Source organism: Sparus aurata, chromosome 5 (genome assembly GCF_900880675.1).
Source record: "Sparus aurata chromosome 5, fSpaAur1.1, whole genome shotgun sequence".
Classification (NCBI taxonomy): domain Eukaryota; kingdom Metazoa; phylum Chordata; class Actinopteri; order Spariformes; family Sparidae; genus Sparus; species Sparus aurata.
Genome location: NC_044191.1, coordinates 36,434,836 through 36,453,394, shown reverse-complemented (window position 1 = coordinate 36,453,394; position 18,559 = coordinate 36,434,836). Strand labels below are relative to the sequence as shown.

The 18,559-nt window shown below is 43.9% G+C and overlaps 2 protein-coding genes across 4 annotated transcripts in view; one reads left to right on the top strand and one right to left on the bottom strand.

The window, feature by feature from the left end:
• Positions 1 to 18,559, bottom strand: part of LOC115581335 (GTPase IMAP family member 8-like) — a 451,552-nt gene that overhangs the window by 208,093 nt on the left and 224,900 nt on the right. The gene's annotated exons all lie outside the window — the stretch shown is intronic.
• LOC115581341 (phosphatidylinositol 3-kinase regulatory subunit alpha-like) overlaps positions 1 to 18,559 on the top strand; it is a 29,478-nt gene that overhangs the window by 1,696 nt on the left and 9,223 nt on the right. Inside the window, exons 2-9 of one of the 2 annotated variants that reach the window (XM_030416361.1) lie at positions 761 to 1,244; positions 3,988 to 4,117; positions 5,370 to 5,462; positions 6,574 to 6,645; positions 8,024 to 8,140; positions 8,218 to 8,416; positions 9,038 to 9,120; positions 12,650 to 12,755. In XM_030416361.1, the coding sequence (XP_030272221.1) occupies positions 1,053 to 1,244; positions 3,988 to 4,117; positions 5,370 to 5,462; positions 6,574 to 6,645; positions 8,024 to 8,140; positions 8,218 to 8,416; positions 9,038 to 9,120; positions 12,650 to 12,755 (992 nt within the window). In that variant the 5' untranslated portion in view covers positions 761 to 1,052. Of the gene's footprint in view, positions 1 to 760; positions 1,245 to 3,987; positions 4,118 to 5,369; positions 5,463 to 6,573; positions 6,646 to 8,023; positions 8,141 to 8,217; positions 8,417 to 9,037; positions 9,121 to 10,611; positions 11,322 to 12,649; positions 12,756 to 18,559 lie in introns of those variants that run through there. The other variant, XM_030416362.1, reaches the window with a different exon arrangement.

Genomic DNA, 18,559 nt, shown 5'->3' with positions numbered 1-18,559 from the left:
TCTTTGATGCATTTTTGTGATATAGTCGTATAATTCTTTGTAGAGCTCAACCGATGTGTCGTCTGGCCTCTCACAGATATTTCAGTATCAGCATTAGAATTGGCCACCTTGAATTCCAACCTATAGGAACAATATATCAACCAGAATACCCGCTAACTAATGTTAACTGTTCATTTTATACATCCATGACTTTAGCTCCCATTAGCTTGGTAGCCCTTTTAGCTGTGCAGCTAGCTGGACTACCAGGGGGGTGTTGGTGCAGAAAGAGGCTTATTGAAATGAAAATATGCTGCCATCATTACATGTTGTTGTGTTTGTTAACCACATTTGAGGAATTGCTGCAAAAAATCTCTGTGTTTTTGTCGAATTATCAACATATCTGTATCTGCACCAAAACATGAATACAGGTTCAGCTCGTAATATTAGTTTTTCTGTTCTAATCATCATGTTGGACGCTGTATGCGTGTTTCTGTTCATGTGAATCTTCGTCACTGACTCTAAATCTTTTAGATTGATCATCTGATCTAAAAAAAAAAAAGTCATTAAATAATAAAATATCCATCACAGTTTCCAAGGCGACGACCAACAGTTCAAAACCAAAACTGATCCAGCTGACAGATCTGAGAGAATCTGAGACACGGGACAATCTGGACCCCGAGAATTGACTGAAACCATCAAACGACAGATCTCAGATACTTTCAGCGTGTCAGCAGCGTCCTCTGCATCCCCGTCTCAACTTTTCCCTCCTCTCGTCTTGCAGGTCGTCACCTCCACAGATGTGGCCTCTACCTCTGCTGAGACTCCTGTTCATGAACGGCGAGGATGCTTTGACTGAGCGGCTGTGGCTCGGCCTGGAGGGATGACACGACGTTAGCAGACATGGAGACAGGGGAGACACACAGACAGCTGGAGACGCCATATTTACTCAGTGTAGATTCTGCACGTTAGATCCACTCAGGACGAGAGAAAACCCTATTTTTATATTTTTTATTCAGACCTGTTTTTGTTAGTTATTGTGAAGCCATAGTCGACCGTCGACAGCAGACGTCACGATGAGCTCCGAGGGCTTTCAGTACCGAGCGCTGTACGACTACAAGAAGGAGAGAGAGGAGGACATCGACCTGCATGTGGGAGACATGCTGCTGGTCAGCAAAGGAGCGCTGCTGGCGCTCGGCTGCAGCAACGGAGCCGAAGAACGACCGTCAGAGATCGGCTGGCTGCCGGGCTTCAATGAGACCACGCAGGTAGCACACCACACTGATGCTTAAATATTGTTATTGTATAAATGACAGGTGGAATATGATCATCCTCATCACTGTTGGAATGAAGCTGCAGCATCTTACGTCACCTCACTGTTGATTTTAGTTTCACACAAACAAGAGCAAACCGCTCTGTTTCACACCTACGAGCTGTTTAAAAATTCCAATCCACCTGTTTGAAGGAAACACAGTGATAAACAACCACAAACAGGAAATCATGACAGTCAGAGTTCAGTTTGTGGAGGACATGTTGGAAGCTTCAGTAAAATCTGTAAATGTGTCTTAAATCTGAAGTGACACCTGATGAACTTGAAGAGGAGTCGGTTCACCTCCCCCTCACGCTGCTGTTCACTCTGATCTTATCACCTTGAATGTCAAACTTTCCTCTCATTGTGTATGTAAATTATTCAGCACATTTACTGATATTATCTTTGTCGTGAAATGGCAAAAACAAATCCTCAGTTTAAACTTCTTCACAACATTTGATCAGGTTCTCGTCAATTTTAATCCCGACGGCTAAAAAAACCTGAATGTTCAGTTTATGAGGTTTAAAATCAGCAGCCGCAGTTTGGTAGTTTTCTTGTCTGATTTATTTAAAATAGAGTTTTTGTTTTCCTGTTATCTTAAAGGAACATTTCACCCACAAATGTAAATCATCTCCTCCCTCCATGATGATAAAAGTCTCCATACAGCTCGTCTGCAGAGAGAGCAGATCAGAACCTGATCAGAGACCAGAACCTGATCAGAGACCAGAACCTGATCAGAGACCAGAACCTGATCTGAGACCAGAACCTGATCAGAGTCCAGAACCTGATCAGAGACCAGAACCTGATCAGAGACCAGAACCTGATCTGAGACCAGAACCTGATCAGAGAGCAGAACCTGATCTGAGACCAGAACCTGATCAGAGACCAGAACCTGATCAGAGACCAGAACCTGATCAGAGACCAGAACCTGATCAGAGACCAGAACCTGATCTGAGACCAGATGTTTACGCTCCCTTCAGACCCGATGCACGCTAACACCTTTAGCTCTTCAGCTACTGTGAAGATTTCAGCTTAAAAAGCACATAAATAATGTTTCTTCTGATCAGTTTGGTACCTCGGATCTCAGAGTCAGAGGCCCATTTCAAACTCATTATTAAAATCTGGTACGGATGTTCATTTGTAACCAAGCCGTCAAGACAGTGTATTTTTCTTAGACGACATATTTTCCCAGAAAATAATTGGGAAGAAATTATATTTTTATCTCATCGTTTTAAGATCCGCAGTTATAATGATAACTAGAATGGCAGAAGTAGAGCGCCGCACTAAGGACCTCTCTGCCTTTATAATGCACTCAAGCCGAATCCAATATCAAATAAAACACATTTAAAGTCACAACTGGCCGAGCGAAGGGAACGTAACTGAAGATTCAAACGACTGAAGCGAACTTTAACAACAGACAATCGTAAAGAACAGAATGACCCAACGAACAACAGACCCAGACTTACATGGCGGCTGAGCGCCCGGCTGACATGAACACGATGAACAACCAGAACGTTTATTAACACAACACAAATCTGAGTTCAGCAGAAATCATTTAGGCAACGTCAGATGATCAGGAGTCTGCAAGAATTAGTGCTGTGTGAAATGGACAAAATTTTATATCTTTATAACTATATATATGCCGATATAATACTTTTTCTAATACTATATATATGATATATTTCAAATCAGTCACATCTCAGCACTGGTTTTGATAACCATGTGGATGAATGGCACTTTCTCCTTTTATTTGTGACTTTTTGCAGGACTGTTGAAACAATAAGAATTTGTAAACGAAAGTATTCCGAGCTTTCAGGCTCATTTCATGTTTTTTTTTCTTTTTGTCACTTTGTGGTTTTGAGGTAACGTTCGTGCTTTGTCGCATCTTCTCGCCGTCTCTGTGGTAGAACAGATTAGACGTGTTTGTTGGCGGCATGTTTTGCAGATTCATGTTGTCTGGTTGGTGTCTGACTTTTTAAACCCAAACAAAAGTCAAACGATGGAATTCCGGTTCCCCCTTTTCGGCTCGCCTTCTTGGGTTTCTGCTTCTGTATCCGCGTCTGATGTAACGTTACCAATAACGTTATTTACGTCTTCCATTGCGCTCTCCTCCGTCTCCGCCATGTTGCTTTTCCTCTGTTTACTCCCGAGCGACCGGTGCCGTAAACGAGTCCTTGCGGGTGACGTAAAAACATCACCACAAAGCAGCAGCTGCAGTTACATTCGCTCTCATACAATAAACTTGTTTTGAACTTAAAATGTGGATATCCAACAGTCATTCTGACGTTGAGTTGTGCTTTACACGCCGTATTAAATCACAACCATAGTGTACGTTAGCGTTAGTGTAGCAACAGTGCTAAACAAGTAGCCTACACATTAAAATTATGACATAAACGACAGAGGGTTATGTCCTACGGTAGACATTTTTATATCGCTCTGCGATATATATCGTAGTATCGCACAGCTCTAGCAAGAATCATCCATTATTGTGACAGGCGGCCTATTTGTAAGATTTAAACGACACTGTCACCAAATGTCTTTGATAACAAGCCCTTAACTCTGTGTCTGACAGAACATTAAACGGCCCGTTACGGCGTGATCACAGACTCATCAGCAACATTTTCTAGCGGAGTATCAACCACATAGTTTCTGTTGGATGTGGACGTCTCTACGTCTCTCACTCATCCCTCTCTGACCGACAGGAAAAAGGCGACTTCCCGGGAACATACGTGGAGTTTATTGGCAGAAAGAGGATGTCCCCGCCCACACCGAAGCCCCGCCCACCCAGACCGCCCTCTGCAGCATCAGTGAGGACCGACTCCGAGTCAGAGGGTGAGTACAGCCAATCAGACTGACGAGCCGACAGGTGATCAGAGGATTTATAACTAAAACAGGAGCAGAAGACACAAACTGATGTTGTGACTTTTGTGACTGTCTCTTGTGGCGTTAGAGGCGACCCAAGAGGTTCTGGTTCTGCCCAGATAATCACCTGTATCATCCGTCTGAGTGACCAGATGTAGCTTCTCCTCTGTTTATGAAACAAACCACCCACCACTGAGACAAACAGACTCCATGTTTCTGCACAAAGACAGAAAGACGTTCATGTAGAACTTCTGCTGAATGAACAAGAAGGTCCAAATAATGCAGAATGAGTCAGAGACAGAGTTTCACAGAGTTTATAAAGTGTCTCCAACTCAACAACTCACTAAACTGACACATTTGTTAAGGGAGTCTGGGGACTTTCTCCACGGGGACAAAGAAGTAGCCTATATTGTTCCTGTATTTGACATGTTTACTGTCATCACCTCCTCAGTATGTTTTTATTGTTATTACATTGTTTTAGTATTTTTATCATAAATCATTTCATCAATGAAAGTCTCATTTTGTTCCAAAGAAACGGCCTCAATGTGACTCATACTTGAGTTTCCCTCAGCTGCTTCCTCAGCAGCAGCTTAATACACACACACAGACACACACACACACACACACACACACACACACACACACAGACACACACACAGACACACACACACACAGACACAGACACACACACACACACACACACACACACACAGTCACACAGACACACACACACACACACACTGGGGTTTAGTCAGGGTTGTGGTTGCTGACTGAACAGATCTCAACCCTGTTTTGCTGCCACCGGAGAACACAGGAAGTGTGTATGCCAGATTTACTGTGTGTGTGTGTGTGTGTGTGTGTGTGTGTGTGTGTGTGTGTGTGTGTGTGTGTGTGTGTGTGTTACCTGTCTCTGTTTAACACAACATGTAAAACTTTTCTGCTTCCTGCAGCTTTCAGTCTTTCACATTAAAAGCAGTTCTGCTGTACCGAGTTGTGGTTCTGCTGGTTTCATGTCTGATCTCCTTAAAGTCCGTCAACATAATCCTCGTCCGGACCGGCACCGGCACCAGCACCGCCTCACACTGATCTGACAGCTGTAGAACATGCAGAGAGAGAAACGTTTGTGTTTTACAGCCTTCTGAGTTCGCTGTTCTCACTCACACGTTGTGCACATGAACTTGTGTTGACGTGTTGTTGTTGTTCATTGTGTGTGCGCCCTCAGGCTTTGTGCTGCCGGACCTCCCGGAGCAGTTTGGACCCCCCGACACAGCGCCGGCCCTCCTCAGCAGACTGATGGAGGCCGTAGAGACAAAAGGTATCAAACACACACATCTGATTGGTTAAACATCTCGTACCACGCCGCCAACTAACTGCTGTTACAAGTTAATGTAGACACAGTCGCTGCAGAGAACTGTCCCGCTGCCACCGGATCACTGTTGGTTCTGATGTCATTAGATGATCACAACTTGTGATTTTCATTCTGTATTGATCTGCTGATTATTAGAAGTTTTGACTCTAATAATCCATCACCAGACAAAGTCAAGTTCTTCACACGTGAGACGCTTAAATTTAGTCTAATTGACTGAACGTGTCGGCTGTAATCTGAATACTTAAAGGTTAAACTTGTTATTGTTTCTGTTTCCTATTGGAACTAGAGTTGTGCGTGTTATGATATATATATCGTTGTGCGATATAAAAATGTCTACAGTAGTCCTCTGTTGTTCATATTTATCGTAATTTTAACATGTAGGCTACTTGTTTAGCACTGTAGCTACGCTAACGTTAACGTCACCGGTTGCTCGGGAGTAAACAGAGGAAAAGCAGCATGGCGGAGACGGAGGAGAGCGCAGTGGAAGACGTAAATAACGTTATTGGTAGCGTAACATCAGACGCAGATACAGAAGCAGAACCACAAGAAGCCGAGCCGAAAAGGAGGAACCACAGCACTAATTGGAACACTTGCATAATTTATTTAAAAAGATTTTCCTCGTCCTTGCTGCGTCGCTGTGAGATCCGACATTCTCGGCAGAGAATAGAAATGAAATAAAGTTGTGCAGGAAGCACCGCTGCAGTTTCTTCGCCTCAGACGATAAATCTCTTATTTGAGAATTGATTTGTTGTTTCAGTCATTTCACAAGTAAACGTGTGACGTGCTCGCAGCCTCTTACATGTGAGGATTTGTCATTCTTTTTCTCTTTTATGGCATTAAAAGAAGCGTTTTGACAAAGAAGACATTTGAAGACGTCATTAAATGATTAATCATGAAAATAACGAGCACAGTAATCGATAAAGAATATAATTATTGGATGCAGCTTTAAATCCCTGACTGTCAGACTGACATGTGACTCACCACACCGCTGCTGTTGGTTTGATCACCTTCTGCTGCTGATGTCTGCTTGTTGTTGTGGTTGTTGTGGTTGTTGCAGGTCTGGACAGTCCCAGTGTGTATCGCAGTCTGAGCGGAGGAGGTCTGGACACCCGGCAGCTGGCCGACACAGGTGACGACTCGTCTTGTGTTTCTGTTTCAGACATGTTGCCTCAGAAACTGAAGGTTGATTTTTAGTAACAAGGGAATCAAACCGTGGTCAGTCGTCACCTCGATGCTCCGGCACAGTTCTTCTTCTTCTGTAACTGTTATCGCTTCAAAGTCTTTGAGCAAATAATCTGTGAATAACTGAACTGATCCCTGAAGAAGTGATTCAGTGTGTTTAAAGAAGAAATGTCTTTATTCTCTCCTGTAATCTTTCTGTGATAACAAACAAAAGTAATTTAATTTAATTGTTCACTTCTAAACATGAATTATCATCATTCATATTTCCACTAACTTTGCGCATCATGTCAGACTTATTTCAGTAGAATCTTGTTGGTCTGTAAATTAAAATACTTTCTGAAGTGAACTGCTGCATTTAGCTGCTCCTGCTGATCAACTCTGTCTGCTTCTGTGTATTTATTTTATTTTCATGTTTATTTAACAGGGACGATACAACATTGCCACAGAAAATTGGAAAATGAGATGCATACAAGACGTCTAGCTTCAGCTAATTTGCAGTCTTTGTCCCTGGTCAGGCTTTAGAATAGAATAAAATATTCTGAATATATCGTAACTTCACAGATTCACACTCTGGTTTAGACGTGTTGGCACAGATTGATTTAATATGAAGCGCTTCGCTGTAGTTCCGACATAATCCGGTCAGCACCGCTAAAAGTAAAGAGTTCTGTTCTAAACCGTGTTCGTAAGCAAACCACAGGAAAGAAACAGCAGTTACAACAACCAGCAGGCAGTTATTTCATTATTAATCAGTGTTAAGTCTAGAAAAGGATGAAATAATTGTTCAACACAGTTTTCTGATGTTAAACCAACGTAACGTCTGCAGACTCATTAAATGTCACACATGAGAAAGAATAGAAGCAACAACAGATGTTGGACTTGTTTGCTTAAAGAAGCTGAATTGATCATCAGAACTGTTGGCAGATAACTTTCTCTCTGTTGTATTCAGTGAAGTTTAAATAAAAACCCTCCATGTTTCTCCTCTGAGCTGAACTTCTGTGTGCAACAAGCAGAAGTGTTAGTTTGCTGATAGAGAAGTTGTCAATAAAATCAATACTTAGATATCGAGATAAATCGATATAATATTCATGTTCGATAATAACACTTCACAAAAAACTGATCTACAATCAGATTTTCAAAACGAGGCTGTAAAGATATTAACATTTTTTATATAAATATCTGTCGACCGTCTCATTCGTTTGAAAGTTTAAAGTTTCTGTTTTTTGTTCTGGTTCTGTATGAAAGTTTCTGATTGTGGTTCTGTGCCAGCTGATCACACACTGCTGGGTACAAACTGTCCTGTTCAACTCAGGTGTGTTTGTTTACAGACCTGGAGCAGCTGGAGGTGACGTCCCTGTGTGACGGGGTGGTCCGGTTCCTGCAGGACCTGCCCGGTCCGGTCCTCCCCTCCTCGCTGCAGGCCGACATGGTTCACGCAGTCCAAGGTCAGAATCCGACTCCTCGTCCCGACGTGCTGTTCTCTGATCAGTTGGTGTTTGTTCACGGTTCTGTTCTCCTGCAGAGGTCCGGGACCTGGAGGACTGTGCTCAGGTGCTGCGGGGGGTGGCCAGCTCGCCCAGCTGCCCGGCCCAGTACGGTCTGACCCTGCTCAGTGTGGTCCGACACCTGGCCCGGCTCTGTCTGCACAGCGCCAGGAACCAGCTGAGCCCCCGAAACCTGGCAGAGAGCTTCAGCCCGCTGCTGTTCAGACAGGCTGCAGGGTCAGACACACACACACACACAGACACACACACACACGCACGCACGCACGCACGCACGCACACACACACACACACACACACACGCACACAGACACACACAGACACACACACACAGAGACACGCACACACACACAAACAGACACACCCACGCACACACACAGACAGACACACACACACACACACAGACACACACGCACATGCACGCACGCACACACACAGACAGACACACACACAGACACACAGACACACACGCACATGCACGCACGCACACACACACAGACAGACAGACACACACACACACACACACACACACACACCCACGCACACACACACCCACGCACACACACACACAGCAATAAAAGTAACAATAAATAAGAAAACTTTTATTAAATTCCGATGAAATTAAATGAAATATGATATCATGATAATCTACAGTAACGTATCGATAACACAGATTAAGGAGTTCAGATCTGAAATAATTAATTAAAACACCTTTAAACATTAAAACCATAAAATTATAAGACACTAAAGACAACAACATCTGACCTCCATCTTGTTCTTGTCACTGTCTCTGTGTGTGAGAGTGATGTTGAATCTGACTGTGAGTCTCTTTCTGTTCAGGCCCGAGTCCAGTCTGGATCCTCTGGTCCAGGTCCTGGAGGTTCTGATAACCAGCGAGCTCAACATGAACCAGGCTGCACCAGGTAAGACTGTGTGTGTGTGTGTGTGTGTGTGTGTGTGTGTGTGTGTGTGTGTGTGTGTGTGTGTCTGTTGGATCTCTGCTCGGCGCTCACGTGGTCGTTTTCTCCTCAGTGATTGTTTTCAGTTCCTCTCTCGGCGCCGCAGCATCACACTTGGATCTGTGTCACTGTCACAAGTCACAGCTGTTGCTCCATCCGAGGGGTCGAAGGTCATGTGTCATATTCTCCATCAGGAGCAGATTATGGGATGGAGAGAGGGATCAGAAGATGATTTGATTTCCTGACTGTTTGTTGTTATAAGCTGGTGGACTGAAGCTCCTGATGCAGCTGAAGTTGTTGTTGAGACACTGATGGATCTGAGAGGTTTGTGGCAGGAACCATGAGGTATTCTAACGGTACAGGTAATAGAACTTGGCTGTCGTGGCAACGGTATTAATGTAAATGACACCTGGTGTTATTGATCATCGATTGGTAGAAGCTTGATTTCTCTGAGTGTTCTCTGTAATCCTTCGTCTCTTTGGTTTCTTCTTTATGCTGTTTGTCATAAAGTGTCTCTGCAGACTGTTTGTCACAGTAATACTCATCAGTTCTAATATAATAAACCATGTTAGCAGCCGAAGGGGTGAAAATCTGGTTGGTCCAACACCTTGACAGAGACGGAAGCATCTTAATAATTATTAAACAGATCGACACAAACACTCATGTTTCTCAGAGGATGAATCCTGCTGACTCTTCATGTCTGTGATAGAAAGGAGCAGCAGAATAAAAGTGTTTCTGAAAGGATCAGCTGGTGTTTTAAACATGACTGAGACAAAAATACAGTGAATATTATCGCCACAGAGAGCGACGGTGACGTCAACAGTTCCTGTCTGAAAAGTTGAGAGATTTTCAGAAACGAAGCTGAAAGACGCTGCATCTCTCCTGAGTGGCTGCCTGCTGCTGCAGACACACAACTGAAGACAGACGCATTATATTTTAATAGCCTCTGCTGTACTTTTTGTTTAATGCTAATTAGCATGCTAACAGGCTAAACCTCAATGGTCCACTTCAGAGCTGCATAATTAATTAAAATATCCTGGAAGATTCCAGGTGTTTGATTAACTTGTTACATGCAGTGTCAATAGTTTTTCAGCTGATATGAAAATTGTGATGAGCATTCCCACTCATGAGTCATGTGACCTGATGTTTGATCCCTCGTTAACGTGAGGAGCTGTTTCTCCTGCACAGCAGCGTGTTGCTTCGTCACTGTGAAGGTTTTATTTGTGTTCTTGAAGTTGATGTTAGCGTTGAGCTCCAGCACCTCAGTGAGTGATTTCAGCCTCTCACTGCTCGTCTCTCATCTGTTGCTCTGTTTCACATTTATTGACTGAATTAATAACCAATCAGAGATTGTTTAAACGAGTCCTCAGTCAGTCAGCGAGCAGCCGTCAGTCCTTCATTCATCCGTGGTTTCCTGTGAGTCAGTGTGTTCATCAGTCACTCGGTCAGGCTGAGCAGCAGCTGAAACGATGACATCATCCATCCACACGGTGAAAGATGCAGCAGAGGAGAGGAGGGGGGTGTTGCCTCGGTGATATCACTGCCATCGCGCGATTGGCTGGGGGCAGCGGTGATGTCACACATCTCCAAGCTGCTCTCCTGAGCTTTGAACCGAGGCTGGCTCTGAGAGAGGGAGACGGACGGAGAGAAAGTTGCGTCGTTCTAAATCTTCAGCACTGACTGCAGGAATCGGATTAATGCAAGACAAAAAAACAAAATGTTTCCCAGCCGGGAGATTCTCTGTGGACGAGACTGAGCACAGGTGAAGAAGTGAAAGATCTGCCTGCAGGTGCAGAGACGGAGCCGAAAAAAAAAAAAAGAAGATATATTGCAGATTTTAGTCATCGGTGCGGTCGAGTGTGTCTTTAAAATACAGAGAGAGTCAAAAAGACAGACGCGTCGAGCTCCGTCTGGAGGCCCGGACCTGTTTCCTTCCAGATGACGTCAGTTTTTTCGAGGCAGGATCAGAGCGCTCGGCTGGAGGCAGCAGAATCATGAGATCCTCAAACGAAGGATCCGTGTTCAGTTTCACCTCTGAAGCGTCCAGGAGGAGGCGGGCGAAGGTTTAGAGGCCGACATGGAGCGAGAGGAGGGAGGCAGGGCCGAGGCCGAGCCGCTGAGAGGACGAGACAAGATCCTGTGCTACATTAACATGCAGAGTCCAGGTAGGAGCTCAGACCTGGACCAGGACCAGGACCAGCACCTGTGCCAGGTGGACTTCAGTCCTACGTGGTGTTTATGTCATTTCATTCATGTGATTCTGTGTGAAAGCTGTTTGTGGAAATTTTCGTATTGAGTCATTTTCTCTGAAGAGGCACATGAGCGCTGTTGTGAACCTGCGCAGAGAAAGGGCTTGTGGGTAAAAGTCGGTTGCGTAGGAGCCTCCCAGATCTCAGCCAACGCGTCATGCGGACCTGCACATCGGGCGAGCTGATTGGCTGGATTTGAGCACCCGTTAAATGACACAGCATCTGTGGAAAGTCTTTAAATGGACTTTGCTGAATTTCAGCGTGATCGGGAGTTTCTGCCACACGATCACACGCGTGTACAAGAATCTCAACACATGAGCGAGAACGAACAAAACGCACAATCACAGTTAATCTGAGCCGCTGGTCAGATAAAGTGACCACACGAGATGTTTTTAACGGTGTTGTGTATCGCAGAGCTCTGTGGTTGTTCACATCTGATGTTGTTAGCTGTTCTCTGCACTCCAGTTTGTGTTTTATTTAATATTATTTTGTTATTTAATGTGTTGTGTGTGTGAAATGGAAGTGACTCAACACATTACTCCCACCTGTCCTGACTCTATCTTGATATTCAGGCAGGAAAGTGTTGGACAGTAACTTTGGATATTTTGCTGTTGGTATAAAGGAAATAATGTTCGATTTCAAGAGTCGTGACATTGTTTGATTTTTGTTCTTAGAAGGCTGCACAGACCAACACGTCCTGCAGACTGAACTGAAGATGTGGTGGTTTGTTCACACCGTCACTGACGAGGAATCAGTTTCTGTTGACTGAAGTTTTCTTCTATCTTTTCTTTAAATTGTGGTTTGATAAATGAGATGCTGATGGAAAGTCAGAGATCCCAAACTGATTTGAAAAGATGTTATTTACTCCGTCGACGTGCGGCTGAGCTCGTGCACACACTTCAGCAGCAGTAGTAACATGTTGTGTGGTCCAATGACTGGAAGCTTTTAAGCTTGTAAAATAAGTTTGTTGTGCGTGTGAGCTGTGCAGGAAGACGACCCCGACCCAAACAGTGTTCGGATATTTGTCCGACTTAAGCAAACCCCCCAAAAAATATCAAACCAACGAACTGACTTATAGTTTCACTCTTCTGCTGTCGATGATGTCTCCGTCGCCGAGACATATTGCTGTTGTTTTATCGCCCCGGCCTCAGACCAATACAGTATCTTATCTCGATCAATCGATGAAAAGAACAGAAAAAAACATTTTTAAATGTCTTCTTTCTCTCTGTGTCTTTTTGTCGCAGCGTTGCCTCCTAAACCGGTCAAGCCTTCGACTCCTGCTGCTCCCAGCAGTTTCAACAACAGCATTTCTCTGCAGGACGCTGAGTGGTACTGGGGAGACATTTCCAGGTAACACACGCACACACACACACACACACACACTCTGTCCACCTGCTAGTAAGTTTAATGACAGCGTGTCCGTTCTCTGACCTTCATCTGCTGATCTTGATCTCAAGTCTTTTTCCTCAGTAAAACAAAATGCAGTCTCACAACAAGAACAAGCAGTTTAGAAGCTGACTGACAAGAAAGATGTTGTAATCTTCTGTCTTTCGGTCTTTCAGTGAGTTTTGATGCTCTACATGTTGATTTTATATTCTCTCTGCTCGGTTGGAGCTTCTGAGCCTCGTAACTGTAGAGAAAACTCAGAGAAGAAAGTGGCATTAATTGTATTTAATGTTGTGTTGTATGTCATGAACCAACATCACAAACTGCTGCATGAAACACATCGTTCAATTCTGAGCAGGTGAGCTTAAAACCGCAGGTTAACCTCTTGACACCCACCTATTTTCGTTAATTTTCGCCTTTTTAGCATACCTATACTAATTATAACACAATAACTACAAGTCCAAGATGGATGTATGACACTTCATTTGAAAGCTGACAACCTGTAGTTTCTGAAAATGTGCTTATTTGTCAGGTACCATACACACAACCTAAATGACATCAGTTCAAACATGGCTCTCATTTTTTTTTTGTCTTCGAAAATAATAGGTCATATTTGAATAACAATCACTATAATGTGCTTTATGTAAGGCATATGGCAATATACCACACACCTTCTACATCTTGTCAACTACACCTGGATGACATTTTTGACTTCTAGGCCTAAGCTTATGGGAGTTATGGAGTTTTAGTTTGTGGTGTCACTGGCGTCTCCAAAACGTCTCCAAATGGCCAAATTGTGCCAAATGCTTTTACTCACTTCTGTGACACTGGAAACATTACTGAAGCATTTTGGTGACTATAAAACCTTTCTCCATGATTCAAAACATCATTTTTTCACACATTCATTTGATGGGTGGTTGGAGAGGTTTCCACACGCTTCTAGGTGGCCATATTGAGATCATAGTTGCCAACTCTCCCGATTCACGCGGGAGACTCCCGATTTTTAGCCCTATCTCCCTCGACGCTCCCGGTCAGTAATTTCTCCTGTTAATCTCCCGATTTTACAGTAAAGGAAACAAGTAAGATTGTGTCCCTATATTTGCTGCAGTATCTGACAACCCTGGCCTGCCAAAATCATTTGATTTTGATGACGTGATTTTTGTCTGTTTAATATCACGAGCGAATGGCGAATTTAAGTTGCACACAGTTAAAGCACCACACCCCAAGTTATCTTGAAATCGATTATTATTGTCATTACTGCTATTTGTATCATTTCTACAAGTCACCGTTGAAGTTGAGTGACTGAAGTCCTCGTCATCCTATTCAAAGGCTGCAACAGGCGACTCATCGAACCGGGGTGAAGTTAGTTTCAGTTTGGATGTTCTGTGGATATCTACTCGGGTCCAGCTGAGACTTTACTGAGGTTCACCCAGTGTCAGCAGCAGGAGGACGGTCAGCTCACCTCTCAGAGCCTCGCGCTGAATCACTGAGACTGATTTAGGGACCGTCATTAAATTACTTAGCATAAATATATTAATACAAAATAACTGCTGTTTTTTAGAATATCTTTCATGTCATGTGACCCAGTGACTCCAAACCAGCTGCAGATTGTATCAGTAAACTGGACGAGTAAGACACCTATTGTTATTGTATTTTAGTGCTTCCTCTATTTAATATGAATATATATGCAGAAATTATGATTATTTTTCTCAATAGCTTCCATGTCATGTGGCTCACTGACTTCTGAAATGCTCAGGATGTTAACATATTTTCAAGCAGCAATGTCAGCTTCTACACTATTTTGTCTCATGTCTTAGATTCTGATTCTGAAATTCTGAAAATGATTTTCTTTTCAAAAATCTCACGAGCAGGTGAGATTTAAAGGGTCATTTTTCAAAAAATTTTCCGGGGGGGGGGGGGGGCATGCCCCCAGACCCCCTGACCCCCTAGTGTTGCTAGGTTATCAACTCAGAGCACAGCTGCTATAAAAAAAATTAGGGGAAACACTGTTCTAAGAATTTTGGACATGTGTGGTTTAAAATACAAGGCAAGAAATTATGACAAATAAATCGCACACCTGGCGAAGGAACCTTGTTACTTGGGCCGATACACCGATGAAAAAAATCTCCCTATTTTTCACAACCCAATGTTGGCAAGTATGATTGAGATATTGTCGTGTGACAAGACACTACAGAACAGTAACATTATACAAAAATTACAGACTGAACTGAACTGAATTTCAAACAAGGATTTTATTATCTTTCAATACACTATCACTGTATGTACAACTGTGCCAATATCAACAAAATATGAACAATGAATGAACTATATACAAAAACTATAGAATATGAACTAAATATGAACAATATACAAAAACACTAAAATGTGTATAAAAGTAAAAAGTAGTGGAAATGCAGAAGAAAACTTGTCTACAAAAATGCCGTATATACAACTGTACTGTGAATATAAACATAAAAAGTGCGCTGTGATGCGCAGTGGACATTTTGGGCCTTTCTACATCCCATTCTGTGTGTGCCACTCATTGAAACAGTCCCTTGTGGCAACAAAACACAAGGGAACATCACATGTCGAACAGCCAACGGGTGTCTTTTTGTGGCAGAGCGTGCAGAGCCGTCTGCCGACACTGCCTGCATCCCGCTTAGCCACATTTTGTCCCTCTGTGAGATACTGCAGCTTGTGGGATGCTGCTGGGTTTGGGGGTGCAGTGATACATGTTGTGCATGGCTGGGACGTTGATGCGGGTCCTTGGTCTGCAAGCTCCTCAATAAGGGCCTGACGGAACTCCTTTTGCGTCACTGACCCCCTCTGACACTGCAGGTACAGGATGTGGGCGTTCACAACCGCAATGTCCAGAAAGTGATAGAAGAATGTCCTGTACCATTTCATTGTCTTGTGTGTGGCGCTGTAGTACCCAGTGAGTGCTTCTGACAGGTCAACGCCCCCCATGTGCTGGTTGTAGTCCTTCACTGGTGCTGGAATGGGGACATCGATCGCCGCCCACCGCCCAGCTGTTTCCACTCTCCTTCGGGCTGTATCACCAGTGAATGCCTTGTGAATGGTGGAACACATGACAACCTCTCTAGTGTCCATCCATTTCACAAAAAGGAGTTCGCTGTCCCGGATCCACTTGATTGTCCCCCGAGGAGCGCCCCTGGTGAAGTCATTGATGGTGGTCTTGGGGAAACCAGCCCGGTTTGTGCGGATGGTACCACAAGCCCCTGTCTTCTTCTTTAGCAGGTCCAGAAAAAGTTGGGAGCTTGTGTAAAAGTTATCAACATAAAGCTGATAACCTGTACCAAGGGAATCGAAGTCCATGAGGGACATGACAGAGTCGTAGCTCAGTCCCTTTCCAGCGCTGGGTGACTTTCCCTCATAAACAAAAAAATTCCATGTGTAGCCAGTGCCAGAATCTGCCAAAACAAACAGTTTGTTTCCACACTTAGTGGGCTTGTTCCTGATGTACTGCTTTATGGAGATTCTGGCCTTTGATGCAACCATCCTTTCATCAACTGTGATGTGTTGCTCTGGCTGGAAGTGGGCTTTGCAGGCTTCGACAATCTGGCTGTAAAGGGGCTTGATCTTGCCCAGGCGGTCATAAGCTGGTGTCCCCCTCTTAGCTGCATTCTCCTCATCTGCTCTGATGTCACTCATGTGGAGAGCACGAGAAATCCTGAGGAATTTATTCCGGGACATCACAGAGGGGGGGAATGGAAGGCTATAGAGGCGGGACCCTTTCCAGTAATCCACCAGCGCAGAGCACTTGACCATCCCCATGTATATTACCATGGCAAGGTAAGAAAGAATGTCAGCTACGCTGATGTTTTGCCAGACCTCTTTCTTCCCTTCATGCCTCTTTGCTCCATAAGCATTGGTGTTGGCTATCAAAGTCCCGAGCACTGCATCGGTGAAAAACAGTCTGAAAAACTGCAGTGGACTGGTTGCCACGCTGGTCTCCTGCTGTGGTCCGGGCTGTCTCACCGGCATGAAGGCAACTTGAGCAGGCTCAACGTCGTCATCCCCCACATCATGCCACTGTTGTTCCTCCGCGGGGGAGCGAGGTGCTCTGGAGGATCCTCCTCTTCTGCCCCTCCCCCGGGCACGTCTGGCAGCACGGGAACGTCCAGCAGTTGGTGTAGAAGCTGCAGCGTCCCCTGAGCCAGAGGGGGCAGTGGACGACGCAGCGGGGGAGGAAGCACTGGTGGATGCAGAGGAGGATCGTTGGCGCTTCTGACGACCGCCTTCAGCAGGAGAGGGGGTCGGGCGTCGGACCGTCTCACTTTGAGGCTCCCAATCCACGTCACTGTCTTCAGACTGTGACCTACAAAACACAATGCAATGCACAAATCTTATCAAATATAATTAATAAATATATAAATGCAATTCAATGGGGTGTTATTTACATAGGAAACAAATAAACTCAGATATATGATATTACATATTACACCAAAACATCAGGAAGATAACTGAACATTAACAGAATGAGTGAATTGGGGGAATATTCCCAGTGAAGAAGATCTAGTTCAGTTTGTTTACAAGCTTGATGAAAAAAATCTAAATAAAAGGGAATTAGAGGCTCAAAATGAATTACATTATAGAATAGGATTACAAGGATTACATAACTTTAGTTGAGTAGTTGAGTAGCTAGCTAGCTAGCTAGCTAGGCTTAGCTAGGCTAATTAGGCCCTGGGGCGCTAACCATTTAGCATCATTTATGAAATGCTAAAGTATACTGTACTTTTCACTGTAAGCATAAAAATCCCTCCACCCACTAACTTTCAATCAAACTTCACTCATGGCTAAATAAATAAATCAAACATGATCAAAGATCATCACGTTACTCACCGATCCAAGATGTCGTCGAGTCCCTGAGCGAACATCTCCTCTCTCTCAGAGTCATACTCACTGTCTTCACTTTCATCAGATGATGAAATGATGATGATCAGTTCCGGCTCTTCTTCCCGGACATATTTAGTTTTCTTTGTGGTTTTCGCCATTCTAAACCGTGAAAACTGCCGTACAAACAAAATGTAAATGTCCGCTGCGTAAAGTGAGCCCACTAGTCGCCAGACGCAGTGATACCTCTGGGCTCAAACACAACTCACCTGGACACGCCCACCATCGTTGGAAAGGTTAAACAATTGGCTAGAAGTCTGAGTGATTGACATGTCGATAGCCAATACGCTGTCCCTATACTGAGCCAGCGAAAAACAGTAAACAAAGCCTACTGGTCCTTCAAACAGGGAGCGCTCGATCTACTTCACAGGCTGTGCTGGAGTGAAAACTGAACAGAAAAAGATGTGGACACTTTTATTTTGTAGCCAGCAAAGTGATGAAAACAAGCATACCCAACATCACCATACAGGAACTAGATAAAATAACGATACGGCCGGTAAAGTCTGGATTTTATTTGATGAACAAAGTTGGTAGACGGTAAACAAATGGACTTCACAGGATGATGTTCACACGCTGGAATAATTTTCTGAAAAACCATTTTGATGCTTTTGATCAGTGGATTCTTACGGACAACTGGAATATAAATAATTGAGGAATGGACAGATATTACGGTTTCATGGCCGCGTCAAATGTAGGGAGTCGCCGTGTGTTTCTTATGTCTCAGGTTTACCATGCTGGTAAATATCAATGATTTATGGTTTGGTGCTCATGATTTCTGCAAAATCAACTGGATGAATGAATTGCGGAGATTCTACCCTTTGTAACGACGTATAGTATGTTTGTAATGATGAAAG